The 21961-nt window shown below is 20.5% G+C and overlaps 8 protein-coding genes across 8 annotated transcripts; 2 read left to right on the top strand and 6 right to left on the bottom strand.

Moving 5' to 3' along the window:
• Positions 1-313: 313 nt before the first annotated feature.
• SRAE_2000003700 (Hypothetical protein) lies at positions 314-2452 on the top strand (the record flags this gene model as incomplete). The annotated part of the gene is made up of 1 exon (XM_024650817.1): positions 314-2452. One exon carries the CDS (start codon positions 314-316, stop codon positions 2450-2452), a length of 2139 nt encoding a protein of 712 aa, XP_024504556.1.
• Positions 2453-2933: 481 nt separating this feature from the next.
• SRAE_2000003600 (Aromatic-L-amino-acid decarboxylase) lies at positions 2934-4706 on the bottom strand (the record flags this gene model as incomplete). Its single annotated transcript, XM_024650816.1, has 3 exons — positions 2934-4045; positions 4156-4540; positions 4584-4706. The coding sequence occupies 3 exons, from the start codon at positions 4704-4706 to the stop codon at positions 2934-2936; spliced, it is 1620 nt and encodes a 539-aa protein (XP_024504555.1).
• Positions 4707-9923: 5217 nt separating this feature from the next.
• SRAE_2000003500 (Transmembrane emp24 domain trafficking protein 2) lies at positions 9924-10547 on the bottom strand (the record flags this gene model as incomplete). The annotated part of the gene is made up of 1 exon (XM_024650815.1): positions 9924-10547. One exon carries the CDS (start codon positions 10545-10547, stop codon positions 9924-9926), a length of 624 nt encoding a protein of 207 aa, XP_024504554.1.
• A 1971-nt stretch (positions 10548-12518) lies between these two features.
• On the bottom strand, positions 12519-13145 carry SRAE_2000003400 (Transmembrane emp24 domain trafficking protein 2; the record flags this gene model as incomplete). The annotated part of the gene is made up of 1 exon (XM_024650814.1): positions 12519-13145. The coding sequence occupies one exon, from the start codon at positions 13143-13145 to the stop codon at positions 12519-12521; it is 627 nt and encodes a 208-aa protein (XP_024504553.1).
• Positions 13146-15549: 2404 nt separating this feature from the next.
• Positions 15550-17427, top strand: SRAE_2000003300 (RILP-like protein homolog; the record flags this gene model as incomplete). The annotated part of the gene is made up of 3 exons (XM_024650813.1): positions 15550-16574; positions 16688-17044; positions 17229-17427. 3 exons carry the CDS (start codon positions 15550-15552, stop codon positions 17425-17427), a joined length of 1581 nt encoding a protein of 526 aa, XP_024504552.1.
• Positions 17428-17530: 103 nt separating this feature from the next.
• Positions 17531-17925, bottom strand: SRAE_2000003200 (Hypothetical protein; the record flags this gene model as incomplete). Its single annotated transcript, XM_024650812.1, has 2 exons — positions 17531-17781; positions 17919-17925. The coding sequence occupies 2 exons, from the start codon at positions 17923-17925 to the stop codon at positions 17531-17533; spliced, it is 258 nt and encodes an 85-aa protein (XP_024504551.1).
• Positions 17926-18211: 286 nt separating this feature from the next.
• On the bottom strand, positions 18212-19813 carry SRAE_2000003100 (Hypothetical protein; the record flags this gene model as incomplete). The annotated part of the gene is made up of 2 exons (XM_024650811.1): positions 18212-19563; positions 19606-19813. The coding sequence occupies 2 exons, from the start codon at positions 19811-19813 to the stop codon at positions 18212-18214; spliced, it is 1560 nt and encodes a 519-aa protein (XP_024504550.1).
• A 680-nt stretch (positions 19814-20493) lies between these two features.
• SRAE_2000003000 (Mediator of RNA polymerase II transcription subunit 20) lies at positions 20494-21150 on the bottom strand (the record flags this gene model as incomplete). The annotated part of the gene is made up of 2 exons (XM_024650810.1): positions 20494-21097; positions 21137-21150. 2 exons carry the CDS (start codon positions 21148-21150, stop codon positions 20494-20496), a joined length of 618 nt encoding a protein of 205 aa, XP_024504549.1.
• Between the last annotated feature and the right edge of the window lie 811 nt (positions 21151-21961).

The following is a 21961-nucleotide window of genomic DNA, read 5'->3' as shown; positions in this document are numbered from 1 at the left end:
AATTATTTTATATACAAAAATTTAATTATTATCAAATATTTCTATTATTTTATTATAAAAATAAAATTATTAGAAAAGTAAAAAAATATTTTTTCTTGATTTTATATATTTATTTTCATATTATAAAAGATACTTTTTAAAAAGAAATTTGGAATATGGTTGTTCTTGGATAAATATATAGATTCTTTTTTTTTATTTTCTAGGGTAGATATTTTTCCATACTGTTTTATTCAATAATAAAAGCATTTCAACATCAAAAATTTTAATCATACTTTTAATAAATTTTTATTTTTTATAAATTTATTATCTAAAAATGGCTGACCAAGTACAAAACCAGGAAGAGGAAGATGATACACTTATTCATTGGCAACAACAATCTTCATATGAAATAATGACTGATGAGTTTTGGGATAATTTTCCTCATTTAATAAATGAAACTGTAGAAAGTTTTATATGTTATTATGATGATATTGATAAACGTGAAGATGATGGTAATTTATATAAACCAATAGATTATTTTACTTCACAATCTTTTGATTCATGGTGTAAACATTTTGATGAATGTAATACATTTCTCCCAGCACAATATGATTTAAGGGATGGTGATGAAGTTTGGTGTTATAAAGTTCAAACAACAGATTTTATTCCTATAGGTTTTGAAATAACTATACCATATAATTTTATTAGTGAAAAAAATCATTTTGATGAGGCTTATGCTGAAAAGTATGGAAGAATTGTAGCATTTAGAACCGGTACAACAACTGAAAATGGTTGTTTAACACTTGGACATGTTATAGCCATTGAAAGAGGTACAGAGAAACCATATGATAGAAGAATGGTGTTAGTAAGGACACATGGTTATGGTCAATTGACTAATGATACATTAGAAAGTTGGATATTTAAAAAATATAGAATAAAAAATCATTATCATTATATAACATATTATCATAGAATATTGGATTTAAATCAGTATGAAGATGATGATCATATAAAAAATTGTTTAAGATGTGATGATTGTTATTATGAAATAGCAAGAGTTATGAAAAATGAATGGAATATTGATTTACCATTAAGAACTATTGTTGATGGAATTATGCGTAAATCAATGGAAGTGTATATACCAGGACTTATTAATTATTCATCTAATTTATTAAAAGATATTATAAAAAGATGGTATTTTATGTATGATCCTTATCAATTAATGGTTAAAATATTTTGTAATTTTCGTGAATTAGATGATTTTACTGGTTCAAGAAGTGGTAGATTTCAATTATATACAAAACCTCATGAATTTATGAGAAGATTTAATATATTTATTAATGAAGAAATGATTGTAAGAAATACATTTAAATGTTATAGATGTTCAGCTGATCTTTTTAAAATTAATGATGTTGAATGCTTTTCTAATGAAGGAACAACAGTATTTCGTGTTAATCCTCATGGTGAAATTCATCAATTAAGAACATTTAAAAATTGTGTTTCTGGAGCTGTTTGTGTTACTGGATTACCAAATCCTAGTATGACATATTTTGAAGGTTATAAATGGAGATTTTTACATTGTAAAAATTGTCAAAGTTTTCTTGGATGGAGATTTGAAAGTCGAGTATTTACTCCGTCAATATTTTATGCTGTTCTTGACAGAAATATTTATCCATCTTCATCAATTTTTAATGGTGATGATTTAACTGAAATGGGTGAAATATGGCAAAGAAATAGAACATTATGTACATATTATTTTACCAGAAACGTTAGAGATGTTGATGATGAAAGACCACCTGTTTTTGATGATACTGATATTGACTTTGTTACATCAGAATTTGAAGATCATATTCTTAGAAGACTTATTGAATCACCTGAAGAAGAAGAAGAAGTATACAATGGTTCTATTATTAATAGAGCAGTTATTCAATTTGGTGGAGATTTAAATAGAATTAATCTTTTAGAACAAGGAAATCAATTTCAAATTGTTAATTTAGGTATTAGAAATATATTTGGTAATGGATTTATAGCACATATGGTACAAGAAGTTGAAGATGTTGGAATGATTGGAATTGATGAGGAAGAGGATGAAGAAGAGGACGAAGAAGATGATGAAGAAGATGAAAATGATATAGTTTCATTACATGGATCAGAATCTATTGATGTTTCGGATTCTATTAATGATGATAGTTCTAGTGATATGATGATGGATGATGTAATTGTTGCTTATGACGACAATTCGGAGACAAATTCTGTTAATGGAGGAAATAATATAATGATTGAAGAGGATTTTGGAGAAAACGATGACACTAGAAGTAAAGAAAGTGATTCTGATTCTAGTAATGAAATGGAACGTGATGACAATGTTCAAATAAATGATAATGATGATGTTGAAACAAGAAGTAGAGAATCTGACAATGAAATTTATAATATTTATGAAAATGATTATTCTGATAACGAAGATGCCATTTAGATATTTAAAATATTAATTTTATTTTTATTTTTAGAATTATTAAGTCAACAAAAAAAAACAATAAAAATTGTTATATTTTTTACTATATTTTAAAGCAAATGTAACAACTAAATTTAATGTTAAAAATAATAAAAACTAAATTACCATTATTAAATTGATTAATTATTTATGTATATATAAATTAATTTTTATTTAAATTATTTTTTGTTAAAATATATTTATATTAAAAAGTTATAAAAAGTAAAGTAATTTATTTTTACTATTTTCAACAATAACTATTTACATTATTTAACTACATTATCTTTTTAAATATAAATGTTGTAGCCAAAAATTATTAATTTTAATTTCTAAAACAATATTTTTTTACAGTTTTAGCAAAAAATGATAAAATTGAATTATTATTCACATTAAAAAATAATTTTTTTTAAAATAGTAGACGAAAAAGTTACTATGATAAAAATAGAAATAAATTTTTAATCATTCATTGTATTATCTTATTGTAAATTTCAACTATAACATTATATGCAAATAGAATATCTTCTTTTGTTGTTAATTGACTACAAACAACAAATCTAAGAAAATATATTCCATTAATTTTTGATGGTACTAAATGGATTCTACGATCTTTATCAATTTCTGTGTATAATCTTTCATTAATTTCATTGGTTGAATCTTTGATTTTAAAGCATGTCAATCCAAGATGATGTGGAACTATAATTTCAAAACGATTGTCTTTTATTAAAATATCATGAAAATAATCTCCTAATTCAATTTGTTTTCTTAAAAATTTTTGTAATCCTTCAATTCCCATATTTCTAAAAACAAACCATAATTTTAGACTTCTAAATCTTCTACCTAAAGCAATTTGTAAATGTCTATAATCGAAGGAATTTGTCTGATGTTCATGTTTAAGATAAACAGGATCGACATTAAAGTATGCTATAGCTTCTGAAGCATCTTTAAACCACATTGGAGAACAGTCAAAATTAACAGCCATAGCTTTATGAACATTAAAGTTAAAAGAATCTGCATATTCTATCCCATTAATAAGATATTTACATTCTGGTAGCAAAGCAAAGGATATTGCATAAGCACCATCAACATGGAGCCAAATATTATTTTCATTACAAATTGGACCTAATTCAGAAAGTGGATCAACAGCACATGTATTAGTTGTACCAACAGTAGCAATTAAAATAAATGGCACTAATCCAGAATTAATATCTTCTTGAATAGCCTTTTTTAATGTATCAGAATTAATTGTATAATTTTTTGTTTTATTATCAATACTACTTTTGAGTTTTCTTAATCTAACTCCAGCAAGCATAGCTCCTTTGTCAATAGAGCTATGAGCTTGATCACTACAATAAGCAACCAATTTTTCAAATAATGATGGATTATGTGCTTCAAATGTTGTTATATCATTATTTTCTAATATATTTTCATTACATTCTTTACCATTAGTATTATAAATGATTTTCTTTTTTAAGATTTCTAATTTATCTATGAAAATAGAAGTAATATTATTTTTTAACAACAAAATAACATTATCTTCATTATTTATATTTTTTGAAGAACTTTGATATCTCAAAGCTATAAATAAGACAAATAGCCATTTAAACATAAAAATTTTTGTTATTATAAATAACATAATATAACAGGACAATATAAATAATAAATTTAAAAAATAAAATCAAACTTACTATCACTTATTTTTTTAACAGCACGGGCTCTAGCTGAAAGTATTGCTACAAGTGTTGCATCTGAAGCTGTATTTTGAATTATTCCAGCACCATGACCATCATCAGAATTAAGAAAATATGTTGGAAATTGAAAAGCTTTTATTAACCAATCTGTCATTGCCATCTCTAATTCAGTCATTGATGGAGATGATTTCCAACTAAAACCAATTGAAGCAATACCACCAGATAATATATCTGCCATTATAGAAGGATATGATAAAGCAGTAGGAAAATAGGCAAAAAAATGTGGATGATGCCAATTGGTATTTCCTTGCAATGCAACAGATTCTATATCTTTAAAAATTTCTTTCCATTCTTCACCTTTAATAGGTGGTTCAGATGGTATCTAAAAAATTTTAACTATTTAAAAATTAAAAAAAAAAAATTACCAAATCTTTCATAAATCCTGGTTGAACATCAGGTAATGGTTTTCTTTCTCTCATAGATTCCCAATAATCAGCAACAATATCAATCATTTGTTTACCATAAATTCTAAAAGCTTCTGAATCCATGTTTTGTTAAGGAAAATAAATTTCTAATATTATATAAAAGGTAAAAAAAAATAAAATAAAAAATATGATTTAAAATATATTTTATATATATTCTTTTCTTTTAAGATAAATAAAAATACTTTAAAATACATAATATTTTTAAATACATATAATAAAGGAAATAAACTATAACAATATCCATTTAAAGAGTAATTATACTTTTTATATGACATAAAGATTAAAAAATAAGGTATAAAAAAAATATAATATAAAGCAAACATTTTTGTAAAATGTAGTTATCTTATAATTTTAAATTACTCCTATATATATCCATAAAAATAACTAAATAAAGTGAATATTTAATGGAAAAAGTAAATAAGCTATTTGAAGAATGAATAGGAAATATTTAGGTTTTACTTTTATTCTCATTAAAAAATTCCCCAAACCAAAATAGTCTTTAGAAATATTATATTTATTTCTAAAATAATGAAATAATATTTTTTAAAATTATTTAAATTGTACAAGAAAACGGATGATGAATTATTAAGAATGAGAAATTGAATCAAAAATGAAGATTGGATAAAATATGTTTATCGTTAAAAGAAATTGTATATACTAGTATTAGTCTTATAATAAAATATTCAAACAAACATTGATTAATTTCAAATGGTTCTTTTTAGTTAGAAATTTAATATTTTTATCAAATTATTTTCTTTTTAAATAAGGTGCTCTTAATTGTATCAAGGTTATATTTATTTTTCTTTTTTGTATAAAATGTCAGGTTGTTTGAAGATTGAAAAGATTATACTTTGATATTAAATATTAATTGATAAGTACTATCAATTTTGATAGTAATAAACATATATATATGTCATTGACGTCATCATATTCGATACATTTATAAAAAAATATAATAATTAAAAATTATTGTTTATTATTATAATATATTAACATAAAAAAAAATTTTTTTATCAAAAAAAATTATTAATTATTATTAAAAATTATAATATCATTTAAAAAAATTTCATAATTTTATCTCAACTAAACTTAATCATAATATACTATTTGAATTTTTTAAACAAATATTTTTCCCGATCATTTTGTAAATACTTAAAAATATCACAAAAAATTGACAAAAAAATATAATTTCTAAAGTACAATTAAATTAACTAATTTTATCATAAGGAATCATAGTAACCTTTGATATTTTTCAGTTTTAGTAGAATAATTTTCCATCAGTCTTTCTTTTCTTTAAATATGAATTATATAAAACCAACTAACTTTTAATATCTTCAGTACCTGTAAAAATAAATTTATATTTTTATTCATTTCTTTTTAATTGAAATCAACGAAATAATTGTTAAGCATATTTCTTACTATATCCTACTGTTTCTCGGCTTAATTTTATAGTTACTGATGTACTGCAAATTTTTTTGAATATTATACATATGTATAATTTTTTTTATAAAATTACAATATTGAATTAATAAAAAATCTTTGTACTAAACAACAAATAAATAAAGCAAAATAAGTAATTAAAAAATTTTTTTTTAATAAAAATTTAAAAAAAAACAACTTTTTTTGAAAATTGAATATGCCACTATAGTCATTCGATAGCCCTTGAAATGGGAAGAATTTTAAATATAATCAACTATATCTTAAAATTGAAACTTCAGGAGTTATAAGGATTCAAAGTTGAGGGGCGAAATTGTTAAACATATTTTTTAAAGATCGATTTTTATAACAATATTGTAAATTTTTAAAATAAATACTTTATTCTAGATCACCTTTTTACGGGGAATTCATTAAGCCTATTTACAACTTTATGGGACTTCATAAAATGAAGATATGATAAGAAATATGTTTGAAAAAAAGTTTTAAGAATTTAGTGATAACTCAAGTCAATGAGGTCATAGGTCCATGAAATTTGATGCGCTGGGCTTCTTTCATAATTTAAGGTGTACCCTACGTTGAAAACTATTTTTTATTTCCAATGTTTCTTGAGATATGAAGCTTGGTATTTTTTCGCGCGCAATCTATTGTCATCATTTTTTTATATCTCGAAAGTGCTTTAAGATATAAAAAAATTTTGAAGGTAGACCCCATTTGAAAACTCATTCGAAAACGATTGCAGAAATCTGATTTCATTTATCTTCATTATGAAGCGAGATATGACCAAAGGCGGAAATTTTTCTAAAATATTCATTGTACCCGACTTTTCAGTATCTTAGAAAATACTTATCCTATGAAGATGGGACTAGTTTCATTCGATTTCTATTCAAAAGTTTGTCTAGTTAATTAAATTTCATAGCTATAGCATAATGTTCTACAGAGATTCAGAAATTGGCAGAAAATTTTCTAAATTTCCAACTTTACCTCTAAAAATGTGAACAAAAATGAGCAACTTTTTTTGGAATTTGAATATGCCACTATATTCATTCGATAGCCTTTGAAATGGGATGAATTTTGAATATAATCAACAATATTAGAAAATTAATAATTCAAGAGTTATAAGGATTCAAAGATGAAGGGCGAAATTGGGGAATATTTTTTTGTAAATTTCGACTTTCATGATACAATGAGATATTTTAAAAATAAACAGTTGTTTCTAGATCACCTTTTTACGGGGAATTCATTAAGCCTATTTACAACTTTATAGGACTTCTAAAAATGAAGTTATGATAAGAAATAGATTTAAAAAAAAAGTTTTAAGAATTTAGTGATAACTCAAGTTAATGAGGTCATAGGTCCATGAAATTTGATGCGCTAGGCTTCTTTTATAATTTAAGGTGTACCCTACGTTGAAAACTTTTTTTCATTTCCAATGGTTGTTGAGATATGAAACTTGACACTTTTTCGCGCGTAATTCATTGTCATCATTTTTTTATATCTCGAAAGTGGTTAAAGATATAAAAATATTTTGAAGGTAGACCCCACTTGAAAACTCATTAGAAGACGATTGCAGAAATCTTTTTTCATTTATCTTTATTTTGAAGCGAGATATGACCAAGGGCGGAAATTTTTCTAAAATATTCATTGTTCCCGACTTTGCAGTATCTCAGCAAATAATGACCCTATGAAGATGAGACTAGTTTCATTCGATTTCTTATCAAAAGTTATTCTAGATTAATAATTTTTATAGCTATAACTTTATTATTTTTAAGATTTAGAAATTGGCTGAAAATATTCTAGATTACCGACCATACCTTAAAAATTCTGATAAAAAAAACAATTTTTTTTTAGAATTTGAATTTGCCACTATATTTATTTGATACTCTTTGAAATGGAATGAATTTTATTCATAATTAATAATTGCTTCATTTTAGAATCACTTTTATATTAGAAATTTTTTTTGAGAATTCGAATATTAAATATATGTATAATTTTTTTTAAAAAAAAAAAAAGATTTTATTTAAAAATTTAAGATTACATATTAAATAAATAAAAAAAGTAAATAATTTTAAAATTTTATTTTTTTTTATTTATATGATAATTTTGATTATTTATATAAAAAAATTTTTTCCAAAACTTTTTTTAAACTTTTTTTAACTGTTAATCAACTATCAAATGCTCAAATTACTATATATTTAATTAAATTTTTAAAAACTTTTAAAATATTTTATTTATTTTATTTTTTATTAACTTTGTACGTCAGTGACTCTAAAAGAGATCTCTGTTGCTTTTCATCAGTATTCTTTTACATATTAATTTTAATATTCACAAATCTTATTTAATTTTTTAAAAATATTTTTAATGCGACGTACTAGCTAATTAAAAATATATAATCTTCTGCTATCAGTAGACATGTTTTGTTATTAATTGAATTTTTTGTAATTTAAAAAAATAAAAAATATATATTAAATCTTTTGTTCAATATAGTTAAGGTAGCAATAATAAAAATTAACAACTAATATTAAAAAAAATGTTTTATAATTTATAAAAACAAAACATAAAAAGTATTATATAATATGAAGGATTTTTTTAAAGAAATTATTGTTTTTTTTTAAATTTAAAATTTTTGAGTCATTCCTTTAACACAAAAAGATTCTATTGTCTTTTAAAAAATTCATGGTATTTTAATTAAAAATTAAGTATATTCAGAAAAATTCATTAAAATTTTAAAAAAAAAAAATTAAATATAAAGTAATATATATGGAAATTTATAGACAAATATATAAAAAAGTCTTTTTTTACTTCAAAAACATTTTATCAAGTGTTATTGTCAAATTTAAAATATTTTATTTAATTGTTTATTTTTATTCATCATTCCATTAAATTTTAATTTATAATAATTTTTTTGTAAAATAATAAGTATAATAATAAAAAAATTTTTTGTTTAAATTATTCCTACCAAAATAAAATGTTATAAATATTTTTTATATTTATATATATTAAATTATAAAAAATAATTGTAAGAACTAGAAGATGTTTTCTAGTTTATATCTCATGAACGTATGATCTGATTTTGACGCTACCTATTTTTATTCGAAAAAGCATCAATAAATTAATAATTATTATTTACAGTATTATATTGTAAAGATTACTTTTTTAAAGCTATGATTAATTACAACTGAAATTCAAGGTTAAAATTTTTGAAAATGCTAAGTTCATTTCAAAACATTTCAAAAATGAAAAGTGCTATACATGTAATATAGTTCTGAAAATGTAAAAAATAAAATTACCCCTAAGTGTCTTTTATGATAAATATTTTTTTTTAATTTAATAAACTATTTTAAATTTTTAAATTAAATTAAAATTATTATATCTAATTTCATAATTAATTTTTACAAAAAATCTATCATTGCAAACGTTTTCATAACCTTTTTGTACTCTTAAATATATCAAATTTTGTTTAAAAAACTTATTATATTATAATGATTCAGCAATTAAACATTTTTGCAGCAATATCTATATAAAAATGTATTTTTTTTTAACTTTTAAACTTTTCCTAAATAACGTAATTTTTTACCATGGCAAAAGTAAAAAAAATTAAAAATTTGAAAAAAATTTTCTTATAAAATTATGGCTTTTGTAGATTTTTAGAAATCATTTATACAAATTCATTTTATAGTGTTTTAAAAATTTATTTTCTTTTAAAAATTAAAAAAATATCATAGTTAAAAATTAACACAATAAAAAAAACAATAATTTATTTACATATTTATATCCAAAAAAAAATGGTTTACCAAAATTAAATGGTACCAAATTTTTATCTTCAGGATATTAAATATCTATCTTTTATACAACTCTTCGAACTTCAAAGAATCTTTTAAGATAAAAGATTTGTCCTAAAGTGACAGAAACAAGAATAATTGCTTCGAAAACAGCCCACATAACAACACGATTATTTGTATTTTCATTGATAGCACGATGAACACGTTCACGAACTTCCATATACTCTTGTTCATGTTTAACAGAAGTAAGAGAAGCCGACAATTCACGAATCATTTCTTCTAATTTTTGTGAATCACTATCAATATTATTATCATTATTAGTTCCTTGATGTTCCTGATCTGGAGATTGAACCTCAATAGCAAAAACCAATGTTTTTGGTGTCATTGTAGACATTTGATTTGAGAAACAAAAATTGTATACTCCTGCAACTTGAGCAGCAACCGTATGTTTTCCAGAAGATTCACGTTCACCTTTAGCAACAATCACACCATTAGGATCAACAATTTTATAATCAATATCTAAAAATCCACCCTCAGCAACTTCAAACATAACACCAATTTTCGATTTTTCGGTTACTCTTTCAAAAAAACATTGTTCTTCATTGGCATCTAAGTGTAAAAAATAGCCTCTAGTAGAAGGAATAATTATTAATAATACTGTTCCAAAAAATAAAAGGCACTTTAACATATCTAAAAATTATTAATAATATTTAAAATTTAAAAAAAAATTTCTGATAATAAATATAAAATAAATAAAAATATTTTTATTATTCTAATTTTTTTACGTGGCCTTTTTATAGATAGATGCCCCAACATCAAATAGCCAACTCACAATATTATAAAATTATTTGTAAAGAATCTAATTGGAGAAATGATACTTTGCTATTTTTATATTTATAACATAAAAAATCTTTATAAATATTTATTTATAATGATAATACTACTTGAAATTAAAGATATTTTCAATTTTCAATAATTTTGTAACAAAAATATTATAATTGTAATATTTTAAAAATTATATATTATTTAGTTACTTTTGTAGCTAGAAAAAAATTTTTTGGTTGAGTTTTATTTTCATCTAAAAAAAGTATTGTATTTATGTCTATTGTTTTATTTTTTTTGTAGTTATTTGGTCTTGAGTTATTTTTTTTAAAATAAATAAAAATAAACAATTAATATAAAGAAACTACCAATGAAAATTGAATATATATAAATTTTAACTATAATTTTGATTTATTTAAAAATTTTTGTTATATTTTTTTAAATAAAATAATTTTATTATAACTTAACTGTTTAATTTTTAAATTAACCATTTTTTTTTCAAATTTAAATAAGCATAAAAATATTAACCATGTTTACAATAATATAAAACATATTATTTTACTAAATGAAACTTTTTCAATTTTATTTAAAATTGATAAAACGTATAAACCTTTTTGTAAAAAAAAATAGTTGTCTTAAACTTAAAAATACTTAATAAATAAAAAAAATTAATTTTGTATTAGAATATTAATTATAGTGACAAAATAAATACTAAGAAAAAAGGCAAAAATTTTATTATTCATTGTCTATTATTAATTACGGTACAAGAACATAAAAAAAGTTATATTTAATAGTAATTTTTTATTTTTAATATTTTTTTTAACAAAATTGATTGATAAATCTTTGATATTTATTATGTTGGTATGATATTTTCAATTTAATTAACTATTAATAATGATTAAAAACATTTTTATAATAAATTTAGTTGCTTAATATTATTTTATTATATTTAATCTACTAAATGTATTCATTCTTTTCTTAATTACTACTTTTATTTAAATATAAATAAAAATTATAAAAAAAACACTCTTTAACATATTAGTATATTTTCATAAAGATTAATTATATCGTTTTAATCAAAAAAAATGACATTCATTTTTATAATATATTAATATACAATTATATGAAATAAAACTTTTTGGTCTTATATATTAAATATAATTATCATATTTTTAATTGTATATCACAAATAAAAACTTGCTTTAATATAATAATATTATGTTTTAGAAATATAAAAATGTATTTTTAAAAAACTTAAAAAGTGGATTTATATGTTTATCATAAAATTTTCAATTAAATAAATAAGCAATTTTTTTTGTAACTAATTTATTTTATTTACAATAGTTACTTAACAATTATTAAAATAAACATTTTAAAATAGTTTATTTAATAAGTTAATTAGATGTTAACTTTTAAAAATTTTATTACATAATAAAAACTTGAGATCTTATTATATACAATAATAACTGTTAAAATTGAAGTTTTTTTTTTCAAATTTTTTGATTAAATATTGAAGTAAAAGTATTAAGTGTTCATTTATATTTTAAAAAAAAGTAAAGATAAGAACATTTATATTTTTAAATTTATTTTGCATTGCTTTTATAATAAAAGGTTGGTTGAGTTTCTGAATATAATAATAAAAAGATATATCAAAATAGGACTAAACCTTTTAGGTAACAAACAAAAATCTATAGTCATTTTCTTATCAAACTTAAATTTCTTTAAAAAAATGTTTAGATTCTTAATTTACAAGTAATGGGAAATTGAAATTTGATTAAAAAATTTTTTATATCAGTATTTTTAGTAAATATATATCTACAATCAAAAGATAATAATTTTAAACAACTCTTTTAACTTCAAAAAACTTTTTAATATAACAAATTTGTCCAAAGGTAATTGAAAGTAGAAGAATAACTTCAAAGATAGCCCATGAAACAATATAATTATTTGTATTCTTAGTAATATAATCATGAACCTTCTTACGAATAGTCAAGTATTTTTGTTCTCTTACAACAGAATGAAAAGAATTTAACAATTCATATACCATTTCTTCAGTTTTTTTTATTTCAGGATCAATTTTAAATTCATTATTTATATTATAATCACTTATTTTATTTGGTTCATCAATATAAATGCTAAAATATAAAATCTTTGGAGCTTTCGATGATATTATATTTGAAAAACATATCTTATATAATCCTGATGTTTTAGAAGATATAATACGACTAATAGATGATTCCTGTTCACCATTAATAATTGTAACATTATTTGGATCAACAATTTTATAATCAATATCTAAAAATCCTCCATCAGCAACTTCAAAAATGACACCAATATGTGAATTTTCCTTTAATTTTTCAAAATAACATTGTTCTTCATGTATATCCAAATAAAGATAATATCCATTACTATGTGAAAAAATTAAGAAAAATAAAGTGGTAATAAATAAATAAAGTTTTAACATATTTCTGATTAATTAGAAAAAATTTGGATGAATTAAAATAATCAATCATTATAAAGACAATAAAATTTAAATAAATATAATTTTTTTTATGAATATTAAAATTAACTAAAAAAAGTAAAATTTTAAAAAGAATTTTGTTGGAAAGATATCTTTCAAATATTACATTTAATGTTATTTTGAGAATGTTAAAAGAGGCTCTATTTGTAATATTATTTTAAAATATACAAAGTACACTAAAATAGTATTTTCTTTGTATTGTTTTATTTGATAACTATAATATATTATAACTTTTCTTATTCTCTTTTTTAAGATTTCACTTATTCAAAAAGTATTATAATTGAATATTATTATATATATTTTAAGATATCATAGTGTATTTTATTTTCTAAAAAAAAACTTTTTGCATATTGTCAGGTGATTTATAAATATTCATATCTATTGATAAGTAACATTTTTTTTTGTTTTAATCTTTATTTTTTACTATTAAATATTTACATCTTAATATAATATTTATTGTTTTTTGTTATTTTATACTATTTACTAATTTTTATTTTAAGAAGAATATTGGTTTTTTCTTATTTTTCTTTATGTTAAAATTTTTTTATAAATAAGAGAAATTTTTTGTTTTAATTAATGATAAATAAATTATAATTAAAATTCTACTCTATATTTAAATATCAATATAATTTGAGAAAAAAAAAAACTATATCAAAAAAGAAAGTAGATTATGATGAATTTAAAAAAGAGGGATAATTATTAGAAGAATAAAGAAAGCTTTTAAAAATGGTTAAAAGTTTTCTCTTATCATATTCATTATAATTTTATTTTTATAAATATTTTTGGTTATCAATATTAAAGTAAAACAAAAAGATTATATTTAAAAAGAGATATTATATATGGTGATAACTTAAGATTTTAACATTTAATAATAATAGAATCTTTAAATATACATATAAATGATGTTTTAGTTTATTTCCCATTAACTTTAGCCCATTTAAATATAAAGAAAATATGATTAATGTTTAATATTTAACCATGAACCCCAATTTTCTTTATTTTCAAAAAGATGTATTGGCTTTTTTTATAATATTATTTAAGTATCATAGTATTATATATATATATATATCTTTTATTTATATTCTATATATGAAATATAAATTTTAAAATAAAAATTTATAGTTAGCCACTTTTAAATGTAGATTAGTACTATCTGTTTACATAAAAATTTAATGACACCATTTTAGTTTTTTTTTTTTTTATTAAAAAAAGTGTGTTCTATCTTTCTTCATTAAAATTTTCTTTTAACTAAATTAATTTCTATTATATATATATATATATTTGTGTACTTTTTTGATATAAAAAAAAACATTATATTTTAACATTAAAAAAACAATTATATATGAACTTAAATACAATGCTATTTTCCGAAAATAGAAATAAGTTTTATTAGAAATATATAGAACAAAATAAAATATAACGTATAATATTTTAAACATTAGAATCTTTGATATATACTATTTTACATTTTACAGATTAAATAAAATACATCAAAAAGTGAAAATAAAATTTATATTGATACTTTAATATTTTTGTACTTTTAATTTTATAGGCAATATTTTTTTTTATGCTTATTATTTAATTTATATTTTAAATTTGTATTTCTTCTTTTTTTACAAATCAATTAAGGAGATATTTTATTTTGTGTATATCTATTTCTTATAATTTTATTATTGTCAAAATAAAGGATATGTTTTATTTTGTTTATATATGTTGTTTAATGATATATACTTAATTTAATGTTTTAAGAATACGGAAATATTTTGTTGTTATGATTAAAATAATTATATATATATATATATATATATTAAAAATTATATTTTCTTTCTAATAATTAAAAATATTGTTTTATTAACATTTTTTATTTTACTAAAAAATTTTTATTTATATTGTATATATCTTTAAATAGTCATTTTAGAAAATGTTATTACAAATAAAGATAAATAAGAGAACATTTATCTTAAAATTGTACAATTATATTTTAAATTTTAAATTGTGTTAAAATTTTTAGTTTACTAATGTGCCTAAAAATTTATATAGTTTTCTGAAATAAGAAAAATATAAAAAGCAATTTGTTGTCATTTTAGTGTGAAAAGTTTTATATTGTTTAGAGAATATATACTTTTAGATTAGCTTATTTCAATTACTCTTTCGTTTATAATTTTAAGATATGTTATACTATAATATCTTTTATATATTAAATTTCAAATATTAATTATATTGATCTGTTATCTTTATTTTATTTTTAGAATTTTTCTTTAAATATTAACAATTTTATATTTTTGGTTTGAATAATATTTTTTAAAATATTTGTCTTAATTTTTAATAACATAAAATTGATAAAATAATGGCAGATATAACAGATGAATTAATTGGAAAATCATCCTACAAATCTATTGTTAGTAATGTTAATTCACCATCATTATCTGGTTCTCCATCTAGACATATAACAGTTATTGATGTTTATGATCTTGCATCTGAAATTGGAAAAGATTTTGAAAGATTAGCAGAAGAATATGGAACAGATGCAATAACTAGAATAATGCCAAAAGTAATTAGTGCTCTTGAAACATTAGAATCACTTGCTAAAAAAAATTCAGAAGAATCTGATGAAGTAATGATGTTAAAAAATACAATTAATATTCTTGAAAATGAAAAGAAACTTCGTTTAAAAGAAAGAAATAGTTTTGAAGCTGAGTTAGAACAAATAGAAGATAATTATAAAAAAGAAATAACAGAATTAAAAGGAATAGTTAAAGGATTACAAAGTGAAAATAGGAAGTTATCTAAAAAATTAAATGAAAATTCAATGAATATATCAGATAATGAAAGTGGGATAGATGAAAGTATATCATCAAAAGAAGATGATTTAAATATGATAATAAGTTTAAAAGAGCAAATATCTACTCAAAAAGATAAGATAAAAGAAATAACATCTGAAAATGAGTCTTATGAATCTGAAATATGTACATTACAAGGTTATATTGAAAAATTAATATCTCAGAATAAAGAACTTATTCGAAAAAATGAATCATTAGGGTCCCAAGCAAGAGGTTTAATTGGAGAAAAGAATGAAATTTTAAAAGCTATACAAAAATTAGAAATTGCTAATTTTGAACTTAAAAGACAATTAAGTGAAACTGAAAAAGCATGTCAAGATTTAGAAACATTAAAAAAAAATAATAGTTCTAATTTATCTAATAGTGAAGATGCTCCAAGATTTACATTAAGAGAATTACGTGAAGTTCTTCAAGAAAAAAATATGCTTAAAGCAAGAGTAATGGAAATTGAAGAACATATGGAAGAGGTTATGAAACGTTTAAATATGTATGAAGAAAAAGAAAAAAGAGATCGTTCTAAAGAACCATCAAAGTAAGTTTAATTAAAAAAAGGATATTATATTTTTTAATATAATTATGATTAAAAAAAATTATTTTTATAATATTTGTGCACTACTTTTTTATTGTGTTTGTGTATGATTTCAGTTATCAAAAATGCATGAATTACAATTATCATTGCAACTATGTTCGAGATCCATCAATAGATTCAACATCTACATTGTCCTGTGATATCATGCCTGATGATACTCATATTTCATTAATTAATTCAAATGTACAAATACCCACTAATAATTTAGCAACTAATTTAGCAATTATGGGTTTTGAAGAAAATGTAAATAATAGTTTTAATTCAAGTAGTACTATATCAACATTTTTGTCATCATCAATAACGGGAAGAAGGAGTACGGGTGATTTCTCTGAAATCCAAAAAATTCATTCATATACTAAAAAATTAGAAGAAGAAGGTGTAGTGGAAGCAATTGAATTTTGTGATAATCAAATGTATGTAAATGAAAGGTTTTTAACTATTATAGGATTTTTATGGAAAATATTAAAAATTTAATTTGCTTCTTTTATAGTTTGTAATTTTGTTTTTTTTTTATTTTAAACTAACAACAAAAAATTTATTTAATTACATTTTTATTTATATAATTTTTTTATATTAATAAAATTTGTTTATTTTTAGGTCCGATGAAATGTTAGTTTATGGACCAATAAATAAAGAGCCTGAAGAAAAACTAACACCATGGGATTATGAAAGAAAACAAAGTGGAATAAAAAGATTTTTTAAATTTTTTACAACCACTTATAGTGGTAGTGGAGGCTTATCATCACGTTTACCTGGTACCTCTAGTGAAGTTTCAAATCCCACAATAGAGGAATAATATTTATTTTAACATTTTTTAATATAAAAAATTATTTTTTTTTATTCAATTTTAATTTTTTGCTTCAAGCTTAATAAAAATAATAAAATTATAAATTTAACTATTAATAATGACCATGATGATGACGATGATGACGAGGATACTCATTATGTCTATGATTTCCAGGAACAAGAATAGGACTTGGTATAAAGACTGGTTTTGGAACAGGTATTGGAATTGGTGTATGTATTGTTGGTGGCCTTATTCCTGAATGTGGACGATGACGATCATATGAATTGTAACCGTGTCTTCTATGACCATGATATCTTTCAGAACTACCATATCTGTCATTATATCTTGAATGGGAATAGCATTCTTTCAATGAAATAAATAATAATAGTAATAATATTAAAAAGTTTTTTTTTACAATGGTTATCATTTTAAGAGATAAAAATATTGTAATTTAAAGTAACATAAAGTATCAATTTTATACTATACTTTGTTCTACATACTTGACATATTTAGAAGAATACAAGTTTGCAAATATGATAAGATTACTCATCTATCATCTTACTCTTTTATTAAAGCTTGAATTATAGTTATGTTTATGATTATATCGGATGTTGTCGATATTAATTACTTCATTTCAAGTGAATATTATAAGATATATAATTTTATATTTATTACTTATTTCAATGATAAGATAAGATAAGAATATAATTTATTTAAATTATAAATATTTAATAAAATAAGTAATATAAATAGTAAAAAAAACAACAAAATAATATAAATTTAAACCAAAAAATTAATCACCATATGGTCCATATTGTTCATGAAATGATTCTTGAACAAAATTTTTATAAGTATCCCAACATCTGATATTATTAAAAAATATATATTCTTCTTTTGTATTATAAAGACATTTTGAAAATCTTTGATAATAATTTTTTAAAAGTTGTTGAGCAATAGGACGATCATCATCTTTAATATCTCTATGACCAATTACAAGAAGTTTTACAGTTTTTGGTATTTCAATAGGATCATTTACATGTGATACATAAGCTTGTAAATTAGAAAAAACATTAAGGCAATCTGGATCTTTATATGTTACTAATTCGCCTATTATAAATTTTATATTTGGCATATATTCACTTAATATCATTGTTGTTTCTTTAGTAATACTCCAACAATTATTTAATTCTAATCTTTCAACAGTTGATGGCATTAATGAACTTAAATACATTAAATTATCACAAACTATTGATAAAAATTGATCATCATCAGTATAATCAACATAAGTGAATTGACTTTCAAATCTAATTGTTTTTAATTTTTTACAATTTTTAAGAGTTAAATTTGAAGAATTAAATTTTCCTGTTTTTGTAACAAATTCTTTTATATCAAATAAACCAAATTTTATTTGTAATTTTTCTAAATTTTTAAAAAGTTTTAAATTTTCTATAACATTACAAAATTGTTCACCACAAGAAATTGTAATAATAATATATCCAGCACATTCACTTATTGGAGAATTAAAATATAAAAAATTAGAAAAAATGTTACGTGAACCATCAAATAAATAATAATTATCAAATCTGTATTTTATTTTTATTTTATATTTTGTTGCCATCTCAAAAAGCATTATTATAAAATCAGTTAATTCAGTTTCCCAAAATAAACCAAGTAAATCTAATGTAGCATTTCTTCTTTTTGATAAAAGTTTTATTATCTCTTCAACAATCTCTTTACTTTCCATAATTTCATTATAATCTTCATCTGTAGATGGATCATATATAGCTAATTCATGAAATTGTGGAAGACCATTAAAAATATCATAATTTAATTTTCTATATTGATCTCTAGATGATACAAAAGCATCTAATGCAATTTGTATAATTCTAATTTTATCATGTTTTATATATTTTAATAAATCTAATGCTAAATATTCATTACCAGGAAAATATGTTAATAATTCAAGAATTTCAGCATCTTCACGTAATTTATCACCCATATTTACTTCTTCTAATAACTTTTTTAAAAATAATTCATGTTCACTTTCTCTAAATGTTTCTAAAGAATCATTAAGGTATAAAACAACACGATTTTTAAAAAGAACAGGTTCTCCAGGAAATTGTCTTACATTATTCATAACTTCATCTGAATCATTTATTGTTTCAAATTTTATATATTTTAATTCACCTTCAATTATTTCATCTGTAAAATTTTCTTTAAATTTACTTCCTACACTTTGAAAATCTTCATAACATAACATTTTTTTATTTATTTTTTCTTTATCTATATAAAATTTTATCAATTTACACGTTCTTGAAAGATTTCCTATATCACGACATGAATGAATTTTTTTAATAATTGTTGATCTTATTAATGCAATATTCATTATATCCATAAAAGATAATTTTTTTTCTGCTCTCATAATTATATAAATAGAATCTATAAAGATAAAAAAAATAAATATTAATAATAATATCTGAAAAAATTATGCTAATGATGTACTAATTTCTTTTCAAGAGTACAACTGAATCTTTAAAAAAAAAAATTTAATAATATTTTACAATTGTAAAATAAAAAATTTATAAAATCTCAATATATTTTAAAGATGATCATTTTTAAAAGCTATTATTGTATATTATTAAAAGTATAGTTACAATAAATAAATTAAATATTTAATTTCATAATTGCTTTTTATTAAATAATGCAAATATTACAATATGTATATGTTACATCTATACAAAAAAAAAATTCTTTCTTAATATTAAAAAAAAATTAAATCAATGAAATAATTTTTTTAACGACCTAATTAAAATGTATAAATTATGTTTTTATTTGGACAATTTAATTAATTAAAATAACTTTTTTGTTTAAATATTAAAAAAGAAAAATATATAAAGATGATAAGTTTAATTTTTTTTTCTTTTTAATATAATAATCTTTAAAAATTTAATTAAACAATTAAAAAAAAATAGAATCATATATAAAAAATGTAAATATAATAATGTTAATAAATAAAAAGTATTCACAAAAATTTATTTACAAGTATAAATATTAATTAATTGTAAAAAAAAAAAATTATGTTGCTCGAGCTTTTAAATTATCATACTGCATCATATATTGTAACATGGTATGTGCCGGAATGTATTTTTCTTTCGCAATAGTGTCAAAAAATTTAGGTTTGACAATTGTAAAATATTCTTTAGGAAATAATGTGTTAAGGACCTCTTTCAAAAAACCAAAACAACTTCCTAAAACATAAGAAGGAGTTATTTCTAATTCAATAACGGTACCACAACATGATGAACGACATGATGCTGTACCAACTCTAATAACAATATCTTCTAATTGATATGTCTTGCCAGAAATTATCATTGCACCTTCAGGATTAAATTCAACAGCATCATCATATTTTGTAAATAATCCATCAATGCTTCTTAAACTAGTTACTTTAATAAATTTTGAACCATCTTTAATTGGAATCTGATAGACAAAAGAATTTCCAGGATATTCATCATGATGAACCACATAAACATTATTCATTCCATTTTTTTCTGATGATCTTAATTTTTCATTGGGTACAATTTGATGTAATTCAACATTATATGTTCCAATTTCAAATGCTCCCTCTGCTTCAAGAGAATCTTTTATTTCGGGTACTGTTTGATTTGACAAAAAAACCCTACAATAATACTTTTAATATTATTTTATTATAACTTACCAAGATACTCCCATATTTTTTTTATTAACTTTTATATAAAAAAGTAACTTTTATAAAAAATTCTAAACTAGAATGTCGTTTCTCCAACAAAACATTTATATCACTCCTGTTAGGATAATTAAAACTTTTTTTTTTAATTTATGTTTGTTTTATCGTAAATTAGTAAATTAAATAAAATAAATGTTTATAAAACTTTTTAATAAAATTTGAGTAAAAATAACAATGAAATAATTAAAAAAAAATTAAATTATTATTTTGAAATTATAAATTATGTTTGATTTTATGACAATAATCAAGCATATTTATTATATATACTAAATTAATTAGATGTTTAGTAATAGCTAAAAAAATTTAAAATGAAATATTATAATAAAGAACTAAATAAAAATGTGAAAGAAAATGTGTTAAAATATTGGATAATAATTTTTTTTTTGAGTTAAAAAAATGTTTATCTGTTCTATCAAAACGTTCAAATTATTTTATACATATAATCAACTTATTCTTTCAACGATAAAAATTTGTTTGATATTTTTTAAGAAATTTAAAAGTATCTATTATAATTTACTCTATCAATAAATAAAAAGTAAAGTTAATAAAAAAATTTATTGCTTTGTTTTGGCATCATTTTGATATCATTCTTTTGATTATTTTTTGATATAAAAAAATGTACAATACAATTAATATACTTTTACATTTTTAACAATAACTTTTCTTTTTTTTTTAAATATAATAATATTTAATATTTCAATAAACAGATTAATTATGTACCTATAAAAATTATAAATTCACAATATGTCTGGTTTTTGACAACTGAATAAAATATTT

This window comes from Strongyloides ratti (assembly GCF_001040885.1).
Source record: "Strongyloides ratti genome assembly S_ratti_ED321, chromosome : 2".
Taxonomy (NCBI): Eukaryota; Metazoa; Nematoda; class Chromadorea; order Rhabditida; family Strongyloididae; genus Strongyloides; species Strongyloides ratti.
This window is presented reverse-complemented; position numbering and strand designations above follow the sequence as displayed.